Raw genomic sequence first — 21,444 nt, 5'->3', positions numbered from 1 at the left:
TAAAATTCCAAATAATGAAACACATGCGTATTCAGGATTATATTTGAGCTAACGAGCTCATTCTATTTTATATATTTTATTTGAATTTTGAATATTTAATAGATAATGATAAACATTTGGGTGGTACAAAAATGAAAATATATAAACGGTAGGTACTTGAACTTTGAAAATATGATTTGAATTACAAAACAAGTTTAATGTTATTAAAATATTTTTCCTGACCATCATAGTTGGCCTATTGGCCACTTGCATCCAAGATCAACAATTTTTCAAACTTACAGTAATTAGTTTTTTTGCAAAATATAAAACCCGTCTATTTCTTTGATATTCAGTTGAAATATGGAAAATAAAGACTGTACAGACCAAAATTATTTGAACGACTTACCCCAGGCAGTTAGGGACTCTGTCTGAAAAATGCTTTGTAAAGGTGGTACATATACCACCAGCATTTGTCCGATTATTGATAAAGACACAGCAAGCAGGAACATCTTGTTAGAAAAAAGACCAATACTGAAGACGCTTTTAGTCTGTGATCGGCATGACAGGGCATTCCACATGTCAAAAAACACAAAGCAGGTAAACGTCATTGTTGTATCTCTGGCTGTAATTCCTTCTGAACTTAACTGAAAAAAAGACAGCCTAAAATTAACTAGTAAAAATCACTAAAAGTTGGTTATAGATAGAAATAATTACAATGTAAGAGAGTTTCAAATCTTCCCCTCTAGTTTTTTGATAATTTGCCAATAATTTTTTTGTCACATTCAAAATACTGCAGTTTTGAATTATTGGATGAATAATTTGAATATATAATTGAAAAATTTTTGAAAAGATTTCAAAATATTTCCAAACTATTATCATTGCATGTTCATACAATGATGAATTTCTGTAGTCAATAGAGTCACTTAAAAACATGACATGATGAACAATTATTGTTTTCATTTTGAAATTGACGGATTGTTCAAATTGGGACCTGATGATTTTTTCGAGATAATTCAGTGATAATTTGTTGTAAACATATATTATAATTGGAAAGATTTTTAAGTACACCCCTTATATTGCAAGCATTCAAACTTTAACCATCATTTATGTTTTTAGCATATTTGACTTGATCTCATTTCATGGCAGTTATTAAATAATGTACTGTAAAATTCAGTACTCACTTCCTTCTGGAAAACCCATAAGGTACCTGAGATAATGACTAATGAAGATAAAAGAACATTCAAAATAAGCCTTTTCGTGATCATTGGCTCTTTGGTATCTCTGGCTCTTTGTTTCACAACGTCTTCTTCTACAGGTTCCACACCCAAACTCTGGGCTGGTGGGCCATCCATAATGATGTTGATCCATAAAATCTATAAAAAATCATTTGTTATTCATATATGTAACGATCATCATAGAGTTTTAAGTGATAAAGGCATGTTGTTGGTAAATATCTGGGGCTTTATATATCGCAAATTGACAAATAAACATTCTCCTTTCAATTGAGTAGTTTTGAAGGATCTAGTGGTTATTTTATATAATTTGATGTAAAGGATTTCCCAACAGGGACTTCCGAACTTTGACAATTGATAACGGCCATCTTGTTATGATATGAAAATTGTTTATCAAAATGGGTGTTCTCTTCAGACAACATTCCGCGTGCTACGCACATTTTACGGGCGCCATAATCGTCCTACGGAGAGGACTATTCGCAATGTGGTGGATAAATTTGAGAGTCCGCTGGTTGTTGGTCGTTCAGTAAACGATCGACCAACACCCGTACATCGACGAAACGCAGGATCGGCCAAAAACACGCCGCTGTCTGTGAGAGTGTACAGGAAAATCTGAGACAGTCGATTTCGCGTCACTCACAAGAACTCGGCCTTTCGCAGACCAGAACTTAATGAATTTTGACCATAGAAAATGACGTGTGTTCGGTGAATGGGCTCTGGAGCAGTTGGCAACTGACCCTAATTTCCATCGAAAAATAATCTTCAGCGATGAAGCCTATTTCTGGATGAATGGCTATGTAAACAAACTAAATTGTCAAATATGGAACAATACCAATCCACATGAGACACAAGATCGTCCAATGCATCCCGAGAAAGTCACTGTTTGGTATGGATTTTGGTCTGGCGGCGTTATCGATCTATATTTCTTTGAGAACGACGTTGGCCAGGTCATCACTGTCAACGGCGAGCACCAAAGGTTGATGATGACCAACTTCAACATGTGGTTTCAACAACTGTGGAAGCTGTGAACCATGGTACACTTAGTTCAAGCAATAATTTACAATGAGTTAGTCCACCTAAAAACGCATATGCATTTATAATCACTTAACGGAGGTATCCACAAATATCTGACTAGAACAAGATCTCAATCCCATATCTCTATTCCCAATAAAAGGTTAACCTCTACAAATGAAAAACTCACTTGTACCATATTGTTCAACACTCTTTCAGACTTTATCAAACAAGCTCCAATAGGCACGTTTAAATTGAAATTGAAAACTTGCTTACAATGCTTTGTCTATCATGACACCTTTGAATTTCTATTTTCTTTATGCTTTATGCATAAATTCAGAAATTGAAATATTAATCGTGCCCTAACAATTTTTTTTTTAAATTTTGAAACCCAGTTCTTTAATGTATTCAGTGACATGTCAAAACTCTGTATCGAGTAATATTGGCAAAGTATATGCCATATATATATATATATATATATATATATATATATATATATATAGTGTGACGTGTAGTAGCCTATTGAGTGTGATATAATTATGGCTTATTGACAGTTTGAACGGATGATTATGAGAAAATCTCTATGAACATTCAGTGCCTTCAATGATTAAAAACAATATTCAAAAAATTACGAGTAAAAAGGCGGAATCTCACAACAAAAAAATAATAATATAATAATAATAATATTTATTCATCCTCAAAGACGTTGACAAACGTATAGGATAGGTCAGTATTAAGCACATAAAAATCACATCAAACGATAAAATTGTAGATCAGTAGATAAAAATAATACAATAAAAATGTATACAACAAAGTCAGAATTACAAAAATTAAAACAATTGTAGTTATAAAAATTGAATATGTCATGCCAAAGCCGCATGAACCCATTCAGTCGAAATGGTCCGAGAGAAATTCGCCAATACTATAGTAGGCCTTAGAAAGAAGCAATGTTTTAACTGCTTTTTTAAATGCTACAGTGTTCATCTGTTTGAAATGGTCTGGTAACGATTGAATAATTTTATTCCCATATATTTGGGAGAATGTTCGAATTTTATAGTTTTATGTTTAGGAATGCTCAACTCCTCTGCATATCGAGTTGGGTAGCTATGATAGAATGAGTTCTTAGTACAGTCTGTTATACATTCGCGAACATATAAAAGTATTTTAAAGATATAGATGCAGGGAAAGGTTAAAATTTGATGACTAATGAAAAATGTCTTGCATGATTCCCTCCAAGGGATGCCTAGTAATTTCCTAACAACTTTTTTTTGAGCAATGAAAACCCTATCTTTGTCAACACTGTTTCCCCATAGGATCACATTATAACTTAGATGGCTATAGACCAGACTGTAATATACATCTAAAATGGCGCGTAAAGGCATACAATTCTTAATTCTTGAGATTGCATAATATCCTTGATTGATTTTTTTACAAACAACTGTGATATGGTCAGACCACTTCAAACAGTTGTCTACATGAACGCCAAGGAATTTTGCACAACTTGTGCATGCCAGTGCCATTCCATTGATTAGTAAGGCAAGCGATTGCTTTTTCAGATGTTTTTTAAATTAAAATAGATATATTTTGTTTTGGTCAAGTTTACAATCAGATTGTTCCTTTCACACCAATTTAAGAACAGTGATATTAATTCCTCTGTTTTTGATTTTAATTCCTCCTGACTCTCTGCTGATACAGCTAAAGACGTGTCATCTGCGAAAAGAGTGAGAGCATGTTCATTACTGGTGAAATAAGTAGGCAGATCATTTACAAACAATGGAAAGATCAGCGGACCTAACACACAGCCTTGAGGAACTCCAGAACATATATTGTGATAGTCTGATTTCATATCTTTAATCTTGACAAACATCCTACGATCTGTAAGAAAGTCAATGATCCGTTCTAGGAAGTCCCCTCTAAATCCTAGATTATATAATTTGCTCTCGATGAATTTAATATTTAGACAACCGAACGCATGTGACAGATCGAAGAATACTCCTGCAACATGCTTACCCCTATCTAAAGAAGCGTATATAATTTCTAAGAATCTCCAAGTAGCTGATTGAGTGGACTTGCCTTTGCAAAAACCATGTTGAGAATCGGACAGGATCTTAAACCTTGATAAAAATCTCAATATTCTCTCATTCACAACCTTTTTAAAAATTTTTGAGAAAATGCTTAGCAGGGCCACGCGGCGATAGTTTGTAATATCCGATGTATCGTTCTTCTTATGAACTGGTATGATCATGGCTGTTTTTAGAATAGAAGGGAATTTGCCACTTGTGACTGATAGATTCAACAAATAAGCTAAATGTTTTGAAATGTGTAACTTAATTTCTTTTAAAATTCTCACTGATTATTATCAATTCCTGTACTTTTTTTATTTTTTAGATTGTTAATTACTGCGTCAATTTCACATTCGTTAACGGGCATAAAGAAAAAAGTATTCGATTCAATTCCAGAAACCGTGCATACGGATGATCTATTGTCGCCAAAAAGGTCTGCTGAGCTATTTTCTACTACTGAAGAGAAATAGTCTCCAAATATGTTCGCAACATGATCTCTGTCTGTGATTACTTTATTATTATAGTTGAGAGTAATATCTCTTTGAATGAATTTTTTTCCTGTTGGTTTCTTTGTTAACTAGGTTCCAAACTGTTCTATTTTTATTGTTAGAATTCTTAATTACATTTTCGTAAAAATTCAACTTTGAAGCTTTTATTAATGATTCATAGTCTTTCTTCGCTTTTTTGTATGCAGCACGAGAATCTTCGTTGCCTATATTTTTACATAACCAATGCCTACTCTTTAAATCGAGACTGGCCTGTTTCACTTCAGGAGTTATCCAGAGAATTGTAGTTGCGTATTCTTACCTGCATGGCATTCAAGGGGTTGGGTATATCCATCATTGTAGCGAGTCCTACCAACAACAAGGCAGCTATCGAAGTCGAAAGTTGAAAACTAACAAAATTCCTGATGTTGTAAAATATGCTTTTGCCCTCTTCTATGGCAGCTCTGTAACAAAAAATACTTCAATTTTTCACACAAGTTTTTTTTGAGAAATAAAACTTACATTATAGTATAAAAATCATCATCAACGAGTATCATATCTGCCGCCTCTTTGCATACATCTGTACCGTTCTTTCCCATTGCAATGCCGATATCAGCTTTCTTCAAAGCTACACCATCATTGACTCCATCACCAGTCATACCAACGATATGACCAGTTCTCTGTAAAGACTTGACTATCGAAAGTTTGTTTTTTGGAGAAACTCTATAAAAGACTGTGGCTCGAGGAGTTGCATCGTCCAATTCTGTTTCCGTAAATGAATCCAATTGCTCCCCAGATATCACTTGGCTAGGCAAAGTTTCGAGGCCAATCAATTGAGCTGAAAAATCACATTAATTTCTATGTATATGTATACCGCATACATTTTGAGAAAATAGAAGAATATAGACTATGTTACAACTACTCAAAAAAGTTGTAAACTGGTCTGTAAAAGGATTTCAGGTGTGTATAGTGTATAAGTCAAATGATAATTGAATTGGGGCAGATTGAAAAAAAAACTGCTGAAACTTATTGATTGGTTGGTTTGTACTGGAACCTCTGATGTAAAATGAATCTATTGAAAACACTTTCCCAACACCAGAACAAAAATTACGATTTCTCGAGGCGCGTTTTCGCTAGACAAGTTAGCGTAACGCACACGAGTCATAATTATTGATTGGTATTTTCAGTTCCACTTTTTTTCAAAAAAAAACTTCATACAGTCGGAGTCATCTAAATGTCACACCTTCTATTTTGCGTCAAACTATTTTCTGGGTTTGTTGCCCGTGGTCTGCAAGTCTTACGTTTCGTCTACGATTGCGGTAGACATTTTTTTATTATCTTCACAGCACATACTGCATCATTCAAGGTTTGAGTCTGCAGTTTTATTCAGGTAGTGGGCGTGGTTTCGTTTCTCTTTGTTTCATTAAATGACCAGATTCGTCTATAATTTAGTGCAGGTAGCCAGATTTTATTTATGTTAATCCACTCTTCTTATATCTGTTCTTCTGAATTTCCATTGCCTCACATAATAGTCTTGAATAGTAGCTTTTAGTTCTACCGAGCACTTCGGTATCTTAAAATGTCTTCTCCGAGTGCATATTCCGCTACTGCAGCTTTGTTGAAGTGAGAGTTTCTCTTGTATATATGGATCCAGGTACTTACACTTCTTTTCGTGGTTCCAGTGAAGACCAATCCACAAATACAAGTAATCCAGAAGCTAGTTTTGACAAAGTTGTCTCTCGCCATGAAATTTTACATCTTCTGTTCAGTAGCAAAAGTATTGGTTGCCAATAATTGAACAAACAGAGTGTTGCATTCAAAATAAAGTAAGAATTTACCAGTGTTATACATTACACACAATGTATGAAGAATTGTTGTTAGAAAAAGATGCACAACTGGAAGAAAGATTGGGTTAAGAGATTAAATGCCAAACATGAGCTCCCAAAATTAAATCTGGGCATATTGCAATAAAATAAATGAAAAACATGTAAGTAGTATGTAGTGCTAAAAATTATGTGTGATTGTTGATGGATCTATAAAATGTTCTAACTGTGCCAGGATAAACAATAATGTATTATCACTGAAATGGTCCTATCCTAAAGTCTAAAGATGTCGTCTTCTGATGATATCAGATGTTTAAAGGATCTGGAAAATACTGTTTTATTCATGCCTGAAAAATTTGATGAATTTTTCGTAACGAAAAAAGAGTCCTGGCTGGAACGCAAACTCTAAAAAAAGAGAATACTGCTCTCAAAAGGAAAGTAAGAGAGAGATTAATTGGATCGAAGTAAGAGTTAACTGGAACTAGTAATCAGAATGGAGAATACTGCAAGAGTGTATGACAAAATTATAAGTGTCACATCAGTTGGAAGCAATGACCAATCATTTTGTAATGTTATAAATGGATGTCTGTTTGTTCTATATGCAACTAATTGAAAAAGTTGAAAGATTGACCAAACTTGTGATTAGCTTGGTATGGTTATTACTGAAATGTGGCTGTTTTTCAGGGAAGATAAATAATAATAATAATAATATTTATTCGTTCATAACGATCATAACATGATGACATAGAATAAGTCAATAATAAAAATAAAAAATAAATATGATAGATAAAATAAAATCTAAATATATAGATAGAAAACCCCGTTGATTGAAACAGTCGATTATATGATTGAAATCGTAGGTACATCAAAATTAAATATAATTATGAACTGAGCCACATTTGGTAATTGTGTTGGCATTCTAATCAACCCATGAAGGCATTAACCAATTATACATTACATAGGATCTTTCAAATACTCATCAACAGAGTAATAGGCTTTGTCAATTAAAAGTTGTTTCACATACGGTTTGAATTCTCTCAGCGACATTTCTCTAACACGAGTTGACAATTTATTAAATAATTTGATACCCATATAAAAAGGACTTGATTCGATCCTGGCCAGTCTGTGAATTGGTATTTCCAATAAAGTTGAATTTCTTGTACTGTATTTGTTTCTATTCAATGAAGCAAACAATTGTCTGTCTGATTTTACAAACATCAGTATCTGGTAAATATAAATGCAAGGTAAGGTTAAAATTTTTAGGATTTTGAATAGTTCTTTACAGCTCGTGCGTCTACTTACTCTTTGAATATTTCTGACAGCTCTCTTTTGTAAAATAAACACCCTTTGCGTTTCACTAGATAAACCCCAAGCTGATATGCTATATGAGATTAAAGAGTGAACATGTGCATGATAAAACATAAGTAATACAGGTTTGTCCACAATTTTATCAAGTTGATACAGGCAATAGCACATTGGTGATATTTTTTTGCACATTTCATGAATGTGATGATTCCACTTACAATCTTCTGAGAGGTTAAGTCCCAAGAATTTAACTGATGTTACTTGTTTTAACGAACCATTTGATACTTTTAAAAGTAAGCTGTGATCATACCCTTTTGGTGCATAACTAAATCTTACAAAAGAGGATTTTTTATCATTGCAAACTAATTTATTTTTGGAGAACCAATCCTGTGCTTTCAATATTTCTATATGAGCAGAGTCAACTGTAGCGGAGATGTTTGGTCCATTTACCAGTAAGGTTGTATCATCTGCATACATTACAACATCACCTGCAAAATCATTGACATATATTATATAAAGCAATGGTCCCAGAATAGAACCTTGTGGCATTTCCATGGTATAATTACGGTGAATAGACTTAAACTTGTCTATCTCAACATATTGTGTTCTATTGCCCAGGTAACTTTCAAACCATTTATATGGAATGCCCCTAAATCCATACTTTTCTAATTTATCTAGTAGGATTTTATGGTTAACCAAATCAAATGCCTTACTAAGATCCAAGAAAACACCCAGGGTTCTCTTTCCTTCATCTAGATTATTATATAGTTCATTAAGAAATGTTATTATGGCATGCGTTGTTGACCGCCCTCTTCTAAAGCCAAATTGATTTGCATTAAAGAGTTTATAAAGATCAAAAAAAGAAATTACCATGTGTGCCACACACTTTTCATAAACTTTTGCAAACACACTGGGAACAGTGATGGGCCTGAAATTTTCAACCTGAGTTTTATCACCTGTTTTATTTATGGGTTTTATTTTACCGACTTTCAGAATTTCAGGGTAGATTCCTTCCTCCAAAGAGCTGTTAATCACACAAGTTAATGGTTTAACAATATATGTTGAACACTTTTTTAACAGACTAGAGCTAATATCATCATTACCAGTAGTATGTGTAGTTTTTAGATTACTTATTATACGTGTTATGTCTGTTTCTAGAGCAGGTTTGAAGGAAAAAGTAAAAGGATTGAAATCTTTAAGTGTGAGTTCATATAATAGTTCTTTTATATTGTTCGAAAGTATTGTTGGAATACTATTAAAATACTCAGCAAAATGATTTGTTATTATCTGGGTGTCCTGAACAATATTGTTATCTATATTCAATTGAATGGCATTCGATCTTATCTTTGAATAATACAATATACCAGAATACAATGCTATTTTTCAGACAAGAGACAAAATTGTTGGGGTGGTTGAGGTTTATGTCAAGCAGTGTTATGATTTCACAGATATCATTAGACTGATTGGTATTTATGTCATGGATATTGGAAGATATAAATATGAATCATCCATGAATTATGTTCATTTGAACAATATTTTACCAACATGTATAAAACATAATTGAAAAACACCAATTGATTATGAATTATCTAATCAAATAACACCTAGTAATCTAATGGTCATTGATTATCTACTAAGTGACCATTGAATTCAAATTCTACAAACAAGACAGTTTTCAACAGAGAAGAATGTACTCCATACAGAATAATGTGTTTTAGAGATCTGCATCTTTGTTTAATATCCAGCTGATCATTACTGATACTGGCAATGTATCACATTTATTATGATATAATAAAGTATTGAAGTAATTGATGATTTTTATCAAATCAAGAATATTCAGTAAATACGAACAAATACTCACCAATAGCAATAGCTGTGTCCATAGCATCTCCAGTGACCATCTTTACTTGTACCCCAGATTCCTTCAATATTGTAACAGCTTCTCTCACAAGGGGTCTTGGTGGATCGCAGATACCTACAATACCCAAATAAACTAGGTCCTGTAAAGTACTTCCTTTTGCCATTGTGATAACTCTCAACCCTTTTTTAGCGATTTCGTGCGCTTCGGCTATGAATTCTGCCTTCTTACTGTCCGTCATAGACTGCAGATTGCCATTCCAACTGTACTTTGTACACTTAGGTAAAATTTTTTCCATTGCTCCTTTAACGAAGTAGATTTCATCCTTAGAGTCGTCATATTTCGAAATGCATTTAACAGCCATCATTTTTTGTTCGGAGCTGAAAGGGTATTCTTTCAGTCTGATATAGCGGTTAGCTACAATGTCCATTCCGTGTTTCATTGCTGCAGCTAACAGTGCTCCTTCGGTGGGCTGTCCAGTCAGAGTGTCATTTTTTATTGTTGCATTGTTGCATACCACCCCAGTCTGAAAAGGAATGAGTCATATTTCAGTATTTGACAATGTGGGGTATTGAAACTTTTCACATATTTTCACAGTATATTTTGCAAGTTGTACTACCTATTATGTGGTATGACACCGATGACAAAGAAAAAAATGAGAAATTAGGTAGATGAAAGACATCTGGAAGATGACGTAAAAGTATCACAATGATACATAGTGAACTTGATGAAAATATTAAGCTGACAAAAAGATAAAGTTTCAGATGGAACTACCGAAATAATTTTCCTGTTTACATCTTTATCAGCCAAAAATGAATAGCCTCCCAATACAAATGCAAAGTTATTCAAAAACTGGTTTTAAAACAACTTAAGTACAGTCAAGTGCCAAACACTAAACTAGTATTCAGGAATATTTTTCACAGAATAAAGTTCAATCACCACTCTACATTAAGAAAACATATGTTTGTAATGTTGGAGCTGAAAACTTGAAACATACAATCTGGTTTTCCCAAAAATGTTGTATATTTACACATTTGAAACACAAGCAGTAAATGTAATCTAATAATCTATAATGGGCATATCTGTTAACAATTAAATTTGGAGTTCATGTATTTTTTCTTAGTTGGCTACTCTGTGAATCTGTCATTAGTGTCAGTTGTCATTATTTACGATGTAACTTCAATTTGATATTGAGAAAACTGAGTTTAACACCAAATTCAATAATGGAAACTACAAACGCCAACTATGTTTTGACAACTGGCACTAATGATAAATACATAAAATGGTCAACATATAGAAATATTTGTGCTCCAAACAAAATTCTTAACCATTACGGTCCTTTCTTCCAGAAAACATTTCACCAACATCAAACTCAACTGTGACAGATTTAACACCAACTGTGACAAATAATATGGATGCATGTGTGAAATTTTTCCTCTAAAATGACATCATATACTTATCCAAGTTACGAGTTGAAGAATATTATACTCAAAATTCCTTGAGTAGGTCTTTAGATACAAAAATTTTAATTGATGAAACTACATTTCACATGAATTATTTTGAAAAGTGTTAACATCATTGCTTTGCCAAATAAGCACTACTTCAATATAAGAAAAAAGCAAATAATTTATCGAAAAAGAGCTATTTTTTTTCTTACCTCCAACAATGCGTGTATACTTTCTCTAGCCTTATCTGGAAAATCATACTTAGTGCGTAGTAATATTTGTCCATGATCATTATAACCAGCACCCGTAATTTCTGCTATATATCCATCAGACGTAACCAGCACAGTGGCAGTCATCTCGTTCCTAGTTATTGTTCCTGTTTTATCAGAACATATCACATTAACACAGCCTAACGTTTCTACCGTTGGTAATTTTTTAACTATTGCCTTCCTCTTTGCCATTCGCATTACACCCAATGCTAATGTTACTGTCACGACGATTGGCAAACCTATAGAAAAGATCAAAAGTTACTTCGATTTCATAATGGTTATCTTTTTTCATTACTTAAAAAAACACTTTCAAGAATTTGAGCTCCCCAAGAATGTTTAGAAGAATAAGACAACAATTGGCTCATGCAACACGTAGAGATGAGGTAATGATAAAACTGAAATGATTTAGGGATCATGAATAGGGTTTTATACAAAACTAAAACGTTGGGTCGAATTGAACTTGTTTTTTAACAAGTATTGAATTTCACTTCACCAGGACATCATCAAAAAGTAAAACTGGATCATAAAATATCACAACCCAAAAATTGTTTCAACTGTTTCATTGAATAATAAGCTGAATTAAGTTTACTGCACACTCTTAACGAATGACATCATCTATATTGACTTGGATTCATTGAAAATTAGTTTGTTACGTTGACACAAACTACTAAATTCGTCAATAAATAAACTTATTTTCAACGATAACTTATTTTCGTTTATCTCACAACAGTGATTGTAGTATGCTCAGCATACATTGACAATCTGATACAAATTCAGGCAAGTCATTGATGAATATGTGAATGATAGAAGAACCAGAAATAGTGATATTTTTAAAATTCCTTTTTGTAGAACCAATTATGGTCAGAATGAAACAATATGTAGGATATTGAAATCAGCAAATCATTACCATCTTAACCTGGAATTGTTCAATTCATCATTATTATACTTCAAAAAATCGATTAAAAACATCTGATGTATCTTTAGTTTGTAAGCACATGTACAATTTATAAAAAGATATTTGTAAAAATTGGCTTGTCCGTTGAAAAATAAATAAATAAATAACAAAGGACCCAAGACAGAACCTTGTGAAACACTTAGATCCTTATCATGAGGAACTGATGTAATTCCATTACATTCAACTACCAAACTACGGTTTTCCATGTACAACACAACACATTATTAGGAACCTCATTACTAGTAATTTAAAAAAAACAATGTATTATTATGCACTTGTGCATGAATACAGTTTAATATTTGATAAGACTTACATTCTCTAACATTCAGATAATGTGACTACCATGAATATGATACCAGACAGAAGAATGACTTCCATTTGCACCACTTGCAAAAAAAGCAACATATAAAGAGCCCTCTATATTCTGGAGCACATTTGTAAAATTTTTTGCCTGAAGACTTGAAACTCATCACCAATATGAAACATTTCAAACTATCTTTGAAAAAGTTTCTCATCCGCCATGCCTTTTATTCATTAGATAAGTATAAAAAACATAGCGACTAGGCAGTTTTGTTTCAATGTATTTAGACATGTGTTTATATTTAAATATTTTTTATTTTATTCTATTCTTATTATTCCTAATCAATTTGTAACAACTAGAATGTTTGTGATGTTTTTTTTTCTTAATGTTTATATAACGAGAATTTTTCCCTCTTTATGTACTGTGACTTATCTCATGTTGTATAGCAACCATAAGAGATTAAATAAATATCTATCTATCTATCTAAGAGCAGAATCATCAATGGATTTTCCAACCCTCGCGCCAAGATTTTCAACATCTACCACAAGCTGTATCGATGACAGCTTCTTAAGAACATTTCTGAATCAGAGTATAAGACGTCAAAATGTCAAGAGGAAACATCTGCCCAGGTATGAGAGGATGGACTTTTGAGCAGCTGAGACAATGAGAATAGGCTTGAGTACAGCTCTAGCAATAAAGTTCTTACAAATAAGGATAAAAACCTCCACCAACTACCTATGAATGAAGTCATATATATACCTAACTCAAATTGCAATATACTACTTTCATAATGGCACATATTCAAAACAAGAAGTTCAATGATATCAAATGACACTGTTGTGAACAAAATCGTTAAGATACCCTAAAATGATTCATTCAACATTCCACTTACTTATTATTAATACATGCTCCAACATAACCGTCAATTAATAATTAACGTGAGTTGTATTGTTCCGTCTACATCCCCTCAATATACAATTTAACTTTCTCACCTTCGGGAATTGCTGCAACAGCCAAACTGACGCCGATTTGCAACATTTCCATTATTAATTTACCCTGAATCCATCCTATAACCATGATTAAAGCGATTATTCCAAACGAATACATGGAGAGTTGTGCTCCTAATTTATCCATGGATTTTTGTAATGGTGTTTTTGGCGCCTCTTCTTCCAGCATCATTTTGAACACAGATCCAAATTCACTATTTGTACCTGTGCTTACAACTATTCCCTGGAAAAATTAAAATAATTAACAAAAATAATACGAAGGAACTATATTTCTTGTGGAAAAAAGTGAAAGTGGATAAAAGTGAATTTGACTAACGACCAAGTACAACAATAAATAATTATTTGTCTACACTGACTTCTCAACCATTGAAGTTTCTTAGTAATCTATTTTATCTTTGAAGAACTCTTTTTATATATTTGTGATGCATTGTTTGGGACCTTTGGTGTAGTAATGAATATTACTGTAGTTTTTTCCCAACACCAAACCGTTATTTTAACACATCGACACGTGTTTCGATCACCAAGTGATCATCTTCAAGAGGAGTATCAAACTCCAGTTTGATCGGTTTGAATAACGGTTTGGTGTTGGAAAAAACTCCAGTAATATTCAATAAATTGATGGATGTAGCCGTTACTATGTGGTACGAAATCATAATGGAGAAAAGAGAATTGAAACTTTCTATGTTTTTTACCACTTTTATTTGTAACTAACGTTACTGCAGTTTGCATGTTTTAGTCTAATGTATAAGTTTGAAAATGTCCATATAGGACGAAACTGCAGTAACGTTAGTTACAAATAAAAGTGTTAACAAAGATAGTTTCAATTCTCTTTTCTCTAGTAATATTCATGAACTATTTTTATGTCTTTAGAATAACGATTATTTGAACTTTCAACAGACAAATTAAAAGTAAATACAATTGCAGGTGAAAATAAATCATTTCATGAATGGGATTTTACAGTAATAATCTGTATGAAGGAACACGCTTATTGATTTGTGATAAAAATGAATGCCCTATAAATTTCTGAATTAGGTGTGACTGATATTGGCAACTACAAAAACAATCACCTGAATTTCATATCTGTTGAATCCAAGAATCATAACATGCGTGATTGTGGTTTTGTAAATCGAAAAGGATTCTGTAATTAGAAAAAATTTGGCTTTAAAAAATAGCGTTGAGAAAAACAATTCATGGCTCTGACTTTGTGAAAAGTAAATATCAGAACTTTCTCTTAGACATTCCCTTAGATTTCTAAGATACATAATTAGAGCTTTGCTCTAAGCGTACCCTGATGATTTGTTTGAAAGTGATTGGTGACTGATAGAGGTTCAAACTTCCACTTGAAAGTCCATGGTCAAAATATTCATATAAGTTGATTGAAAAGGAAGATAATATTACAAAAAAATAAACATTAATAAACAATGAAGTATGAAAGTGAAATATATAAGGACGCGAATTATTAAAGAAAACTTATTGTGACCTGAAATCACAAATCACTTATTGTTTAACCCATTTATTAATTCACTTCCAAGTCGGGTCAGAAAAATGTTTTTTTTACAAATTAGCATTCTAATATTTTGAATTTCAGATTCATTGGCATATTGGACAGTTACCTATGAAGTGAATGACTATTTTCCAATAATGAGAGATAAAATTGAAAAAGCACTGGAAACAGTCTCTGAATTTACAAGTGAATGAATGAAAAAAGTTACTCAGAAAACCTACAGATACCGAATTCACATACTGGAAGGTAGTGTTATTGTACCAGCCCCAGAAAAAAAGCATATGCTTCACAGCATAATTTTTTATTCTTGTTCGTGAGGGATTTGTACTAAATCATTTTAAATAGAAAAATGATAAGTCACTAATTTTTGAAATCCTCAATCCTTTCTGAGTAGGTCTTTATGTTTTTTTTATAGGCGCATGACTTTCGCATAAAAAATAAAATTCATAAATTGTCCTTTTTTTAAATTTTCTACAAAAAGAAGGGCTACTAATGAAGTGACAACTCAGGGAGCTGATCTGTAATCATTGATCACAACAACATAGGTTCTAATGTACAAATAGAACCAAATAGAACAAATAGAACCCAATATTCCAATGCCAGATTGTCTTTATCAATGTTTGACTAAATCAGGTGTCTGTAAGCTAAAAGTTTATATAGCCAGAATGTCTAGAAATTTCGGAACACAAAAGAATTTGAACTGATGAAGCTTAATTCTACCTAAGCTTGCCAACTTTTAGAGAACAATCACGATTTCAACATGAACTATAGTATATTATTTTAAGAAAATAAAAGGCATGAATTGGACCTGTCGGAATTCCTGGAAATCGATAAACGAAAACAATGAAATTCCTTATTAAAAGACCAACAAGAAGTTTCTCACTCATCCTTATTGGTAGTATGGTAGTTACTTTTTCTTAAAATCCACCTGTGTACCTAGAATTCTCATTATGAACTAATTATATTCTGTAACTACTGTTGTATAAAATGCATTCTAAAATACTTCAATGTACCAGTTTGACTGCGAATGATATTGTTTAGCAAAACGCGCCTTTAGTAAACTTTTGAGTGTGAAAATTGTTTTATTGTCAAGAATATTGTGTTTAATTTTCACCAAGGGGTCAGTAAATTAATAATAAAATGGGAATTCCTTGGAGCAACTTTTTTTCCTTAAACTATCTGACTGAATTTACGAACAGTTAGTTAAATGAGTTGTGTTGACAAAGATGGTAGTCAGGGACGGATTTCATAGAGTTAGATGTGTAGTTATGCTTGTTCCATGCAAATACTTTCCAAAGAATGGACGTTAGAACAACAACTGTCATAAAATAAATGGTATATGCTTACGTAAACATGGTCTGTGTCAGTACAAAAACCAAGTCTAATGTTTTATGATGATTATTTGTAATGACATTAAACTGCTATTGATGACAATATCTTAACACAATGTTAACAGTTCTGAATCAGGTATCAATTCGAAATATTTCAGTAATAATCTTACTTTTCCAACGCCACATCTTATTAGGGTGCCCATGAAGGCGATGTTGGTGTTCGAGGAATGTGCTCCATTTGGTCTGATGACAGAATCAGTGTTCTTCTTTGCCGGTTCCGTTTCACCCGTGAAAGAACTTTCGTCGATAGTGAGATCAGTTGCTTCAAATATACGTATATCTGCAGGAACTCGGTCACCGACATTCAGGAATACCACATCGCCAGGAACCAATTCCCGAGCGAGGAAACTGTCCGGCGTCGATTCTCTCAAGCTGAAAGAATTTTGTGAACTAGTCAGAGATTGGAATGACACAACTAGAACGGTTTTTGTGAACTAGCCAGAGATCGAAGTGACAAATCATTAGATCATTCTAGAAATTTATTTTTCTCTTCTCAATGGATCGATGATTAATTAGTTACAACGTTCTATGATTTTGACAGGTCTTTTGTATGCCAAAAGTAATTTTGCCTGTGGAAGTTTGTATGGAAATCACAAACTGCGTTTTAAAAAATTTTGAATTTCTGTTTTGAGTACTGACGTAATTTGAAATCTTTTCTTACTTGTATAAATATCTAACAGTTTAAGTTTTTGAACTACATGAGTGACATGATTCAACTCATCATTTGAATAAACTGAAACAATGATGTGAATTTAGACTGAAGAGACCGCTAAGGTTTATTGTAACACACGCATATTCAAATTCGACCGATCAACGAATCCTATTAATTATTATTGGTGGCTGATCTCTCAGGTCCGATGATGCGACCTAATTGGATCCGTAATGGGGCAAGCATCAAGTATGTGCTCTGCCAGAAAATAGAAATACCTCTTGCTCTCCAGGTATTCAGTGTTTGTCTTGCAGGGCCTGAAGCAACGCCAACAACAAATTCTGGTCAGCAGCTTGTTTATCTTCTAGGCCAGTGTAGCCAGGAATCCAGACCAGAAACAATATGTTGGGTCTCCTATTGAGTTTTTTTGCAGTTTACTACCAACTTGAACGTTGCGTGGTGAGAGAACCGCTTGACTGTTCGAGAATGTTTGAATTGATTTATGATTGAGGTTGGTTTACGTGGATCTCTCCACACACAAATAAGTGGCTTAGATTTCCCCATGAAACTGCAGTCGCTTAGGTCTCTATTCTGGATCTGCGACTGTATATACTTGCACCAGAACCTGAATGTGTCTTTCAACTATCCGTGTACCAACAGCTATCTCCTCTTAGTATTTCCTCCTCCGGGAGAATACAGTCTTTTCTAGTCGGAGTTCGGACTTATAAGGCAGGTAGTTGACTTGTGGTTGCTGTGACTTTCAGTGCCTTTCATAGGTTTGGCGGTGGTGGTCAAACCTGATTACTAATTTTTGGGCTAACCAATCTCATCAAAGATTAAAATATAAGTACTTCAACTCTCAAAACCTAGTCCTATAAAATTGTAACCCAATACATTAATTCTGCCTGTGCGTGTTTGTGGATCAATATTTTTCAAAATCCAATTATTTGAAATCGTTTCTTATCAATATTCACACTTCTTTTTATACTCTTGACTCATTTGTTAATAATGAAATGTTCATATTGCTATTGTCCCTTGATAAACATTGAATATTTCTTTGTATCAATGAACGTTGATGACCTTAGACTCAACCATCACAGAAAAAGCAGTCTAAACACGTGTGGTCCTTCGAGCTGGATATTGAAACTGATAAGTTACCTGTGTTGTGAATTAATTTCACATCTAGTATTGAAGTTGAGATTGTTTATTGTTTTATATAGTTACCATTATTGTTGTCAGTTTTGTTTTTGGAATAAAAAGCAAAAAGTCAAATAGAATCTTATTTTGCCGAAAATAAGAAGTTTGCCCCAACAACCTGAAGGGAACTGAGCTAAGAAGATCCAGATGAGGAAGATCTTCATCTTCAAGAGGTAGACTGATCTTCCTCTTGAAGATGATCACTTGGTGATCGAAACACGTGTCGAGGTGTTAAAATAACGGTTTGGTGTTGGGAAAAAATTTCAGTAATATTTAATTCGTCGAAATTAAAGTTAAATGATTATCAATATTGTGCCACATAGAAGTACACACATAACTATAAAATATTTTCGACTTTTGAGGAAGAATCGATTTCTGCAATAGAGGAACCATGTCAACACTTCTTTATAATAAGTATACTTACCAGTGGCATGATGGCGGTACAAGTTTGGTTAATTCTTGCAGAGATTGCTCAGATCTATATTCTTGAACAAAAGCTACGGTGACTACTATAATTATAGCTACTGTAATACTGACGGCATCATCGATTTGACTCATTGCAGCAGAAACGACAGCCGAGGCAAGCAGCAGCAGGATCAGAGGATTCTTGAATTGTTCCAAGTATTTTTTCCATATTGGGTCGCCGTTTTTTACTGAGAACTCATTGTATCTGAAATGATATTCAATAAATTATTCGAAATGAATAACTTTAGTTTTCCTTTAGATTCTCTACTCATTCAATTTTGGTATGATCTAATCGGAACCACACACTATTATTTTATTATTATTTTTTTCAATATTATAATGTATTTTTATTATTAATAATATAATATAATGTCAATCTGTTTTTGATTTTAACTTTTTATATATTTTTTATTAAAATTCATCGTTATAATTACATTTAATTCCGTCATAACGATTGGATGAAGTTTAGACACATGTATCTCTTGACACATTAACTTGAACGGTTGTATTAGCTTTTTCCAAAGTTTTGTCTGTTTTAATGACATGTGTTTTTGTAGATCCGTATCTCAATGTACTCTGAACATTGATGCTGTTCATTTTCACCAAATTTCATTAATTTTGTTCATCTTTTGAGCTCATTACTATATATGACCCCACAAGAAATAATCCAAAGGCGTTAAATCACACGATCTAGGCGGCCAATTGACGGGCCTCAAACGTGACATAAACTGTTCACCGAAGGCGGCTCTTAATTGGGCCATTGTTTCGCATGCCGTGTGGCATGTGGCACCGTCTTGTTGGAACCACATGTCAGGCATGTCCAATTTTTCCATTTTGGGTAACAAAAAGTCATCAATTATCACACGGTAGCCGCTCGTCATTCACAATAACGTTCCGGCCATTGTCGTCTTTGAAGAAGTGCGGCCCGATGATGCCACCGACTCATAATCCACACCAAACAGTGACTTTTTCAGGATGCATCGGTAGCTCTTGCAATGCTTGTGGCTGGTCTTCACTCCAGATGTGACAATTTTGCTTGTTAATGTATCTATTCAACCAGAAATGACCCTCGTCGCTCAACACAATTTTTCGATAAAAATGTGGATCTTCCTCCAACTTTGCCAGCGCCCATTCACTAAATGTAAGACGTTGTGGGAGGTCGTGTGGCTTCAATTCTTGCACCAGCTGTACCTTATAAGGATTTACACCCAAATCCTTTCGCAAAATTTTCCATGTAGTTGGGAGTAACAGAGACCCAATTGCTGCGAACGGCGGTGAATCGACATTTAACGGTCATCTCGAACACTGGCGGATACAGCCGCAATATTTTCTTCGGTCTTCACTCTACGTATACGTGTTGGTGGTTTAATATCCAATAATGTACACTGGGTTCGAAATTTAGTCATAAGCTTCCGAATAGCTCTCGCAGTAGACCGAAGAAAATTGGAAGAAGTGCACGATGCACTTTATTCACCAAGCATGAATTTTGATAATAAAATTCAATAATTTGCAAGCTTTGTTCATTCGTAAGTCGATTCATGGTTAAATTATAGAGGTAATTTATGCACTGTTTGACGTTGGTTTGCCAAGTTTCGTTCCGAAGATTTTAGCCTCGAAGATGAGCTCCGTAATCCAGGACGAGGATTTGATGACCCTCACATCACAAGGATCATCACAAATGGATCCTGTACGACGAATACGTTCAGGATACTTCTCGAAGGCAAAAACCCACTAAAAAAGATCATGATTACTGTATGGTAAGCGGCTGATGTGATTCACTCTAACTTTCTGCAATCGGGACAAACCATCACAGTAGGGTTCTATTGTGATGAAGTCGACAAAATGTACCGATAATTGCGTCGGCAGCAGCCGGCACTGGTTAACACAAAAGGTCCGATCCTGCTCCACGACAACGCCAGTCCGCACGTTCCGAAATCATCGTTCGAAAATTAAACGAATTGATCATAGAAGTTCTGCCTTACCCACCATACTCCTCAGACTTCTCACCAAACAACTATCATCTTTTCTCACCGGTAGAACCTTCGCCAATCAGAACCAGGCGAAAACGGCTTTCGTCGTGATCATCGGATCTTGATCCCTCAATTTTTAACGGGACGACGAAATTAATCGACTCATTCTACTGTTACGTTTTTCCCGTGGGTTAACCAAAAAATGACTACACCGAACAATAATCAAACTCAAATTAATTTAACTTTCAATACAACAAAACACTGAAACTTCAACTATTATTCAAATGTCTATCGCCTTATTAGATCGCTCCGTGTACCGCACTGTCACTTCCACTTGAACGTCCCGATAAGAGAGTGCCCCTTATCCTTTCAACTGTTTGGGTGTTTGACTGTGGATTTTTGTGGCGGGGCGGCAGGGGATTTGCTTTATCCTCTGACGTCTTCTTTTCGGCTCGTGGCCCTGTACGCAGAAGATGCAGCGTGCTTCTGTTGTCTTTGCAGCCGTTTGGGCACTGTTTCTTCATTTTATTTTCCG

The 21,444-nt window shown here is 34.0% G+C and overlaps 1 protein-coding gene across 4 annotated transcripts in view; it reads right to left on the bottom strand.

Annotated features, from left to right (window-relative positions):
- Nucleotides 1–21,444, bottom strand: part of SPoCk (Secretory Pathway Calcium atpase) — an 88,282-nt gene that overhangs the window by 4,866 nt on the left and 61,972 nt on the right. For all 4 annotated transcript variants that reach the window (XM_074172493.1, XM_074172496.1, XM_074172495.1 and 1 more), the window contains exons 3-11: nucleotides 18,899–19,144; nucleotides 16,739–17,000; nucleotides 13,719–13,956; nucleotides 11,414–11,709; nucleotides 9,760–10,282; nucleotides 5,293–5,608; nucleotides 5,093–5,234; nucleotides 1,161–1,352; nucleotides 386–623 (exon numbers count right to left, since the gene is read on the bottom strand). In XM_074172493.1, coding sequence (XP_074028594.1) covers nucleotides 386–623; nucleotides 1,161–1,352; nucleotides 5,093–5,234; nucleotides 5,293–5,608; nucleotides 9,760–10,282; nucleotides 11,414–11,709; nucleotides 13,719–13,956; nucleotides 16,739–17,000; nucleotides 18,899–19,144 — 2,453 coding nt within the window. The remainder of the gene's footprint in view (nucleotides 1–385; nucleotides 624–1,160; nucleotides 1,353–5,092; nucleotides 5,235–5,292; nucleotides 5,609–9,759; nucleotides 10,283–11,413; nucleotides 11,710–13,718; nucleotides 13,957–16,738; nucleotides 17,001–18,898; nucleotides 19,145–21,444) is intronic.

Source organism: Leptinotarsa decemlineata, unplaced genomic scaffold (assembly GCF_025532065.1).
Source record: "Leptinotarsa decemlineata unplaced genomic scaffold, Ldec_3_MD MMD2_tig00000133_RagTag_RagTag, whole genome shotgun sequence".
In the NCBI taxonomy this organism is placed as follows: Eukaryota; Metazoa; Arthropoda; class Insecta; order Coleoptera; family Chrysomelidae; genus Leptinotarsa; species Leptinotarsa decemlineata.
The sequence above is the reverse complement of the archived record's forward strand: the minus strand, read 5'-3'. Positions and strand labels throughout refer to the sequence as shown.